This window comes from Nicotiana tabacum, chromosome 8, assembly GCF_000715075.1.
Source record: "Nicotiana tabacum cultivar K326 chromosome 8, ASM71507v2, whole genome shotgun sequence".
NCBI classification, from domain to species: Eukaryota; Viridiplantae; Streptophyta; class Magnoliopsida; order Solanales; family Solanaceae; genus Nicotiana; species Nicotiana tabacum.
The window spans coordinates 40,626,166-40,636,630 of NC_134087.1; the positions used below are offsets into that span (position 1 = coordinate 40,626,166).

At 31.1% G+C, this 10,465-nt stretch overlaps 1 protein-coding gene across 1 annotated transcript; it reads right to left on the reverse strand.

The window, feature by feature from the left end:
• Positions 1-494: 494 nt before the first annotated feature.
• On the reverse strand, positions 495-2,829 carry LOC107816587 (EG45-like domain containing protein). The gene is made up of 3 exons (XM_016642311.2): positions 2,614-2,829; positions 1,766-2,066; positions 495-868 (listed from the first exon to the last, which is right to left on the reverse strand). Exons 1-3 carry the CDS (start codon positions 2,804-2,806, stop codon positions 862-864), a joined length of 501 nt encoding a protein of 166 aa, XP_016497797.1. The 5' UTR covers positions 2,807-2,829; the 3' UTR covers positions 495-861.
• Positions 2,830-10,465: the final 7,636 nt, after the last annotated feature.

The following is a 10,465-nucleotide window of genomic DNA, read 5'->3' on the forward strand; positions in this document are numbered from 1 at the left end:
CCTTTTTTATTATTAACTAATTATTTTTTATCCAATACCCTACTTTTTATATAATAATTCTACTTCGTATCCTATTTTTTCTTAGTAATGTCGCAAGTTTATTCTTCATATTTTTGGTGTGTGACATTATGAAATGACATCGAACGATACAATCTATCCAAGCATTGTATTCATCAAACAATACAATCAGTACGATACACTATGAAACGACATGTATAACAACTATCCAAACAAGTTGTTAGGGTGTCACTATTAGTATAATTTAGAACTAATGTTTTTCTTAGTTACAATATAATTTTCTCAAACATTTTAACTAAAAGAATTATGATCCGAAGCACTTTTACACACAGAAAAAAATGCATAATTAATTAAGAAATCAATGATAATTCAAGGTGAGAATGATACATTTTGATTCAGAAAAATAAAAAGTAATTAGAGTTCAAAATTAGATTGAACAACCTTTATGAAGACAAATAAAATATTCTAATTTGAAATGTCAAACTATCTGATTTCATATTTATAAATTTGCACAACTTCTACGGAAAATACTCTTCATCGAATACATGGACAGTGACCATTTATCATAAATGAGTATTCTAGAATCTATTTATTTAATACTAATAAAAACCAATTAGTCTCAAGATAATAAATAAGATAAAGACATGTGCCTGCAGACGGAGCCCGGAGGTGTCTAATTTTCTAAAAAGAGCAGTTAATCGTATCAATCAATAATTAGTCAAATCACTAATAAAAACTGACGGATCCATTAATTAAAGAATCATGTTCTAGAATGCCAAAGATAAATTCCGATACTTGAAATATTGAGAATATGACTCCCAAATCCTGCAGCAACAATAATTTCTAGACCCTGCAATTATAGACACTTTCAATCCGTCAGTTTCAGAAATAATTTTTTTTATTTTGGAAATGTAATTAAGCTGATGATTCTTTATTAATGAATCAAGAACTCACGCATGAATATATAACTTCATAAATCAAATTTTTAATATCTTTCATAACAATAGATGTTCAAACTTTGTCTCAAATTAAGGATTATTCCAAGAATTGATCATTTTAGATATGTACTGAAATAATGTGCAACTGAGCTAATATAATATGGTTCATATAAAACCTTTTGAAAATGCCCATATTCAGTTAGTCAAACATGAATTTATCTTTATGACTTGACAATACTTGTGATATCTTTATGGGATAAGATTAAGTCCTACGTCATTACTACATATTTAAAATAACAGCATTAGGTCTATGTCAAATCCGTAGTCTTACTCAAAGATGAGTTTAATTAACAAGATGATTTCAGCAAACTTAAAAAGATTAAATCTCCTACATCCACGACTTATATAATAAAGATGTAAATTAAAGAGCTGCTGGAAAGAAACAGACCACAACCCTGATCTGAACCTAATTTACGACATTTTCAACATGAATTGAAATTATAATGTATACACTAACAATATATTAGTATTTTTTTTTTTTACAATATCAATGTAGTTTACCAGTTGTAGCATGTCAAACTATCAATTTATGTTTCATATAGCAAGCTATCTGTAATTATCTAATAAGTGATCTGTAAATGGTGCGAAAAATTCTTTATACTATCAGCATAACAGCTTCATTCGGGTACATATTCAACAATTTAAACCGTTATTAAAAGAGTGGTACTGCCTTGGTGAGAGAGGCCAGAAATTAAATTAAACTAAGTTTTGAGCAATAATTAAGAAGCTATTAATTAATTAGTACTTACTGTCGGAAATCAATATTGAGGGAAGGTGCATTAGGATCAGCAATGGCAGCAAGAGCAGCATTGGAAAGAACCATGGTTGTGCCTTCCTTAGTAGGCTTAGAGAGTGCAGTTTGTGCCCGGTCAACGATCTTGATCTGAATTGTTTCTCCATGTTTACAAGCTCTAGGTAATACTGAGTTAATGCAACTGATCAAATACTGTCTACCACAAGCAGCTCCATTGTCCCAAATCCCTTCCCCTGCTGCTGCAAAGAAGTTGCTTGAAGGAAACTGTGTTGCATCACCTCCATAACATTCAGTAGCTGTTGAAGAAAAATATGGAATTAATTATTTACTGCAATTGCAATAACTGAAGGGGAGCCTTGAAGCAACGGTAAAGTTGTCTCCATGTATATGACCTATAGGTCAAGGGTTTGAGCCGTGGAATCAAACTATTAATATTTGTGTCATGGTAGGCTGCATATGTTACACCCCTTAATTAGGGTGCAATCCTTCCCCCCTCCGAGAACGCAGGATGCTTCGTGCATGTAGCTGTCCTTTTTTGTACCAAAATATTCTGTATTTTATTCAGCTTCAGAAGGGGAGCCTTGGCGTACTGGTAAAGTTGTTGCCATGTGACCAGGAGGTCACGAATTCGAGCCGTGAAAACGGCTTCTTGCAGAAATGCAGAGTAAGACTGCCTACAACAGACTCTTGTGGTCTGGCCCTTCCCCGAACCCCCTGCATAGCGGGAGTGTAGTGCATCGGACTGCCTGCAAACATATGAGATCTGCTATACGAATTCTCACTGTCCATGTCGCTCCATAATTTTAAAAAACAATTGAGGTTTGAATTAATGAAAGTACTTACGTGTGTATGGTGGGCTATACTGGCTTGCTGTTCCAAGATCAGCTAGAGAAGCATGAAAGAGGTGAGCAAATAGGAAGAATGTTGGCAGCCATGGAAGAAGAGGAAGTGACGAAGGCTTTGACATCCTAATTAAACAGCAAAGGAGTTTATTTGATAAATAATTAGGCTTCTTGGTTGCAGTCTTATGCAGCATATGCTATTTTCCCATATGTATTGATTTCCACTTAATATATACATATAGTACTAGTAGTATAAAAGAATATTGACTGTACCATAGTAGTTAACATTATTTTAAAAGGAATTTTGGTCAACTCTCTTTTATAATACATTTTAAATTTTTGATTAATTAGAATTTTGGTAGAAATCTGACCAAAGTGACTATTTTAAACATTAATGAGAGATTTAAGTTATGTTGCATGAAGTCACATTTACTGAACATCCATTAATTCAAAGTCAACTATATACATATTTTGTTAAGTTTAAAACCTTATTGTTGCTTTTTTTTTTTTTATATTTGTGAATTATTCTACTATATTATGAATTTCTAACGTATAGTAGAGGAGAACCTACTTTGAATTGAGCATACCATTAGCGTAGGGAAAGGAAAAGGGGTAAGGTACCTTTCAATAGTTTGAAAAGAGAAACTTCTAATTTCTATGTGATAACAAACTCTCACATAGAGAATGAAGAAAATTGAGAAGTAATTAACACTATAATAACTAACCAACCACCGGTAATAAATGTAACACGTATATATCAGAAGAAGAAAAAAAAGTTTAAGAGACATGAATGTGTAGGACATAACAATATTTCTAAGGTACACATTAGGTATGAAAGTTTTGAGTTACGTTTGACAATGTTTTAGCCAATATTTGAATTTTTTCTTTAATACTAATTTTCGTAGTTAAATTAAAGAATTGATTGGTAGTTCACACTAAGACTTAAATTAAACTAAGAGTGAATTATTACAGACGATCTGATGCTTCTAGAGCTCGCTCATCTCGTGTGCTCTAGAATCAAAAAGTGCCTTATCTTTCTTTGCCATCTCTATACGCAGTCTTCCTCATCCCAAAAAAATTAATTTTTAAAAAGAATATCGACGAGGTACAGGTAACCAGACTTTGTCGTAGTGTGAACGGGCACAAACAGAACAAGTCATGTGAATCCAAATGGAATATATCGTCGGCAACGAACTCGTTTAAGGTCAACGAACGGCTGCCGGCTTAATAACTCCAATCTCGAAGCTGTTTAATTTGGCTCTAATTAATTAATTCGAACTAGAGATTCGGTAATTTGGAATTCTCTAATACGATTTTCTATAGTTCCACACTTTTTTTGGATTAAGGAGGAGCTGGTGTATTTACTTATGTTACTGTTGATTTATGATTAACTAGAATAACAAGTAATTTAGTCAGTCGTACGAAGTATCTTTGTTTAAATTTAAATTTAGCTGTATAAGTAAGTTGAAATGTTGTAGATTTTTGGATTTTGAATATTTATTTTGTAAATTTTTCATCTCTAAACAAACTAAAGTCTCCTAGGCCCAAGCAGAACCTAATGTAAGCTTAACCTTATGAATAAGTCTTAATTAACTCGATAAGTTTATATCGTTTATATTACTACTAGAAATTCAGAAAATTGTCGAAAAAAGATCAACCAAAGTAGGTCGGTAATGGCCAATAACCATCCAAAACGCGATCATTAACGTGTGATCGATACTTTGAATGTCGGAAGGGCATACTGACCAAAGTTGGTCAGAAATTATCAATCAACTTTGGTCGGTCAATTGAATTAAAAAAAATTACCGATCGAAATCGGTAGGTTTTTTAAAATAACCGGCCAAATTAACCGGCCGAAATCAGTCGGTTATTTTAATATTAATTTTAATTTATTTTAAATGAAAAACCGACCAAAGTTGGTCGATTTCTTGAAAAATAAATTTTGTGGTACTCAAAAATAGTTTCCTGCATTTTTGCGTCAAAGAAAACCGACCAAAGTTGGTCGATTTCCTTAAAAAAAATTAAAAATAAAATATTTTGAAAAATCGACCGACTTTGGTCGGTTTTTTAACCCTTTTTTGACCGACCAATTTCTTGATCGATTTTTGTCGAATTTTTAGTAGTGTATAAATCTTTTGTTTATATTGTGTCCTTCTTTTACCAAGTGTGCATGAATTCTAAGATATAGTATACTAGTACACCAATACTCTATCCAGTCCATAATAATGATTTTTTGGTATTTGGCGCACCCGTTAAAAAAATACTAACTCCTAAAGAAAAAAAAAATATATTGACTAAATTATCTTTAATTAAAATTTGCATATTGTTATCTTGACACATTGAGATATGTAAATAAGGGAAATTTTTAAAAAATAAAATTAATTCCTTCTTAATTAGGTAAAAGAACACTTACTTGGACCAAAATAAAAATGTCAAAAGGTTACTTATTATGGACCGGAGGAAATAATAATTATGCGGGCTAAGTGCAGCAATAATCACTTTTAAGACCTCTATTTAAAATATATCAACAATTTACAATGTATTTAAATATTAGACAATTTACCCCAAACTTCAGGATTAAGTATCGTGAATCCGAAAATTCAGGACTTAATGTCCTGAATTTTTGAGCTGCTAATTTGAAATTCATGACTAAGTGTCCTGAATTTCTGAACTACTAATTTAAAATTCAGGACATAAGATTCGAACTTTTGGATACAATTTTTGAATTTTAGGACATGATATCTTGAAGTTTGAGTAAAATTGACTAATTTTTAAATAATTATAAATTATTGATATATTTGAGAGAAACATGCTTAAAAGTAGTTACCCGTTTGTCATTTCACATGTTATATCAAAACACGATCATTAAACAATAAAAAATTGAAGTTTTATTTATACAATCCGAACCCCTATATACGTAAGTCTACAGAGCAATCAAAATCTGAAGAATTTCTCGGAGTGATGAACGGTGACCGAACATGGAAGGCTGGAGAAATTACTAATTTTCACTGTGCAACTTGTAATTTTTAAATGAATTTTATATATACACACAAAAGTTACATATAATATTCTTAATATAGCTGGATCCACTCTCCTGATCCCAAATACTTATGGAATCAATCATTGCAATCCGATTGAGTTGCAATTTCACCCGTCCGAACTATCTATTGTCCCTCGCTGTTTATATAAATAGCATGTTTTCACAGTACTATTCATTTATTTCCAATATATCAACTATATATTCTTAAAATTGTTAATATATTCTCATTATAACCACGAAATTGTTCCTCGCTATCCAAGTTCAGAAACAAGCTCATTGTAACTCTACTCCAATCTAAGCACCACCTTCTCAAGCATAATATAGATAATAAGGTGAATTGATAACTACAACAATTCACGTGTTCAAACTAAAATTAGAAAAACAACCAAAAGGAATGGGGTAAAATTAAAACTGAAAAAAACAAGTCAATGAGGGGAAGTCATACCTCAATCGATCTTTCGATGCAGAGACGAATGATGCCTGCTAAATAGTTGAATAGTTAAAGTTTGATAGGAAGATTCAATATTGTGTTTTATACATATATACATCAAATGATTCAAGATTTTGTATTATATATATAGTAAATGCTCATCAAGAAGATTGCACAATTAAGGAAACAAGAATCCGTAAATTAATTTGTTCTATTCTTTCCTATAAATACAATTCGTAAGATGAATGAAAAAAATAATTTTTTTTCCCAAAAAGGAAACTTAAAAGAAACAATTACATTTGTTAACGATGCCTTGCCCACAACAGCAATTAAAACATTCACTTAGAAGCAAAAGTTAATAAAATAATGGTTTTTATCTCTTTGGTGCGAAGTACTCTGACTGATCATTGACTTTAATTGTGTTTATTGGACGTATTACATAGGGGTTAATTGGGTCAAACTGAATCTTTCAGTCCGATAATTTGTTGCCTTCCAAATTAGGAATTAGGGTAGGTCTCGATTTAGAAAGATGGACTCAAAAGCCTAAACAGAAAATTACATATTCTCTATGTTTACGCTTTCACATACTGTTCTTTGGCCCAGTTATATCCACAGTCCCATCTACCAAATTGGGCCTGTAGTTTAGACAACAAAATTGGGGAATCTTACGTAAATATCTCAAATAAGTCCCAACTTACCAACCTCTAGTTATTAACCATAGACTTACCAAAACTAGTTAAACATATATAAAAATTAAAAACCCAAATAAATAAGATTCTTTCTCTCCAAGAATCATATGTAAAGATCTCATTCCATATTTTTTAAGCGCGATCAGCAATATTTGATGTAAGACGGAAAGGAAATTTCATGGATGAGGTAGCAAATAAGATGATAAAATGCATACATATATATGACTCCAAAAATCTAAGCAAAAAAGGATATTTTTCAATGGGTATGGTTGAAATTCATTGAAAACATATGAATGAGTCAATATACAAAATTTGAGGAAGATTTGAGGTAATTTGGACTGATTTAGTATCAAAATTTGTAGTTAAAATCGAGTTCAAAAAATTCTTCTGCGACATATGTATCAAATATATATCACATGGGTATATATGGATATACATGTTATACATATTAGATACAACTATTATACATATGTGATACACATCTCATTTTTTTTATGTTCATCTTCTACTTCGAATTTTCAATTCAAAACTCTACTAAATCATCCCAAAACTACGATTAAGCTCCTTAAGACGTACCCAATTTATTCTAATAACACCCACTCAAAAAAACCAAAAAATTAACCTGTTTTAGCTACAAATAGTTAATTGGCTAATATTTGTAATATTTTATGAATTGACCAATTTTTGTAATAAGATACTTATAAATGGACATAGCTGGTAGTTTTCCAAAATTTTGAGCAAGTTACACATTTATTTGATCGGCCAAAAATAATTATATCTACTGGCCAAATATATATATATGTATGTATTATATATTAGTATAAAAAAATATATAAATTACCAGCCATTATTTTTCAGAAAGACTATATTGTATAGTTTTTCCAAAGTCTTATGTTTATCAATTCCCAATATGAATCCAAGTATTGACTACTTGGGAGAATTACGGAGTATATTTTAAGTCTCTAGCTCCTTTCTCTACGATGTTTTTTTTAATAACTTATCAGGTTTAAATCCCCTAAGAGAACTAAATATCACAATTTCATTAGCTATTTTATTTATATATCCGTCCACTAAAGTTGCGATGATTTTTAGACATCTTTATCTAATTATTTATAGTCTTTATCACTAATAAGCCGGACATCTCAATATTATGATTGTTGGCTTGTGATTGAGTATGTGACATAGATTTCACCTAATTCCATCTCAAATTTCAAAGCTAATACAACAAATTAAAGTTTGTCTTTTTGTAAATTGCCCACGGAATTGTTGCTTTCCGAAATATCCATTTCTTTATTTTTTGGTTTTTTATTCGGTGTGTTGTACCCCGCATTAAAGTTCGATAAAATTTGGATTCTTGCTAGAAAATCCCACATTAAGAATAAAATACTTCCTAATAAAAACGACTTGATATCCGCAGCTCGAACACGGGATTTGGATAAAAATGGAGTGCTTACTATTCTAGTATTGTTATGAATAATTTGTACATTGGATACTACTTTGGATACTACTTTGGATACTACATTGGATGCTACATTGGATGTCCATGTTGTGAATAACTTAAAGATTAAATTTCCTACTTTATGTCCATCATCTTTAATTTTTATGTCTATAAAAGGCCATGTAATTGCAATGAAAAAATACACCAAAGTGAAAGAAGAAAACACTTCTCCCTTCTTTCTATCTCTTCTTATTTATATTTTATTGCATTACTTTTATTTTATAATACGTTATCAGCACGAAGCTCTAATTTTATTCTTAACTCCCGCTAAGTTGAGCCATATTTTATTAAGGTATGTATCATTATAATCATCTTATTTATGGCAGTACATATCATATGCTCAATGTTTGCAGATTACTTGTGCGCTTGGGCATCTTAAATAGTTTAAGTACATTGCAGTGATTAAATAACTATTTCCTTCCGTGCTCAACTCTTAGAGGACCTCAAAGTCATCAAACTAGCTATGCACTAATGTCATGGACTCCCTGGATCAAAACATATCTTTAAGGCATTTTGAAGAACTGTGAGAAATGAATTGACAAGCAATAATTTTTTAATTACTTTACATTTATTGGAACATATAAATAATGTTAGTCACGTTCAATTCTATTAACACATATATATCAATAATATAAAGTGAAATGAAACAAGTATGTAATTTCTACTTTATGGCAAGAATAAAATGAAATAGTAGATTGTTAACATGATATAGCTCTATTTTCATTTCTTTTACCTTAATCGTTTTGTTTTCATTAATTGTTTATTATTATAATTATTTCTCTAACTTATTCATCTTTTATGATAGTTTTCACTATGTCAAATTTATCAAAACTTGAATTTGTGGAACTTGACATCACCGGAAGGAACTATTTATCATGGGTTCTTGATGCTGAAATTCACCTTGACGCTAAAGGTCTTGGAAATATTATTATACAAGGAAATGAAGCATCAAATCAGGATAAAGCGAAGGCCATGATTTTCCTTCGTCATCATCTACATCAAGGGTTAAAAACTGAATATTTAACCGTAAAAGATCCACTTGAATTATGGATTAATTTGAAGGATCGATATGACCACCTAAAACTTACGGTATTACCGAAAACTCGGTATGAGTGGATACATTTAAGGTTGCAAGACTTTAAAACCGTAAGTGGGTATAATTCTGCTATCTTTAAAGTAAGTTCTCTCTTAAAATTATGTGGAAACACTATCACAGATGAGGACTTATTGGAAAAAATATTTTCTACTTTTCACGCTTCAAATGTGGTGCTACAATACCGTGAGAAAGGTTTTAAGAAATATTCTGAGTTAATCACATGTCTACTTGTGGTTGAGCAGAATAATACTCTATTAATGAAAAATCATGAAGCTCGTCCCACCGGGTCAGCTCCATTTCCGGAAGTGAATGATGTAGCAACATATGATAAGTTTGAAAGAAAACAAAATATTACCGTGGTCGTGGACATGGTCGTAAACGTGGACGTGGCAGGGGGCGAAACAATTATCGTCATTATGGTGGAAATAAATTGGAGAACAATAAGGGTTCTCAAATTAATCATTCAAAAGATAAAGCTAGTATGTGTCACCGATGTGGTATGAGAGGTCATTGGGCACACATTTGTCGTACGCCAGAACATTTTGTCAAACTTTATCAAGCCTCCCTCAAGAAAAAAGAAAATAATGTGGAGGCACACTTGACCTTTCAAAATAATGATGATGAAGCAGGTCCCTCAAATAAATATGATTCTAAGACACATCTTGCATATAAAGATGATGATTTTGAAGGCCTAACAAATATTACTCATTTAGAAGTTGGAGACTTCTTTGAGGATATTGACTGAAGAACTAATCATCTTACTGGGAAATGAAGCGATAAAAGTTGTTATTTTTATGTTTGCAACTAGTTTATTTTTCTTGAGTGTATTTTCCTAATGCATCATGTGTTGCTAGTTTCTACATTCCTAATGTATTTCTTAATATTTATTTTCGCTTGTCTTTCATATTTCTTATGATGCATTATTTGCTTTTTTATGAAGAATATGAAAATTCTCCAGTCTTCAGTTGGACTCAAGATTAATAAAGATGATATATGTCTTCTGGATAGTGCTACAACACACACTATTTTAAAAGATAAGAGATATTTCTCTTATTTGGTAATAAAAGAAGCGAATGTTAATATAATATACGGTAGTACGA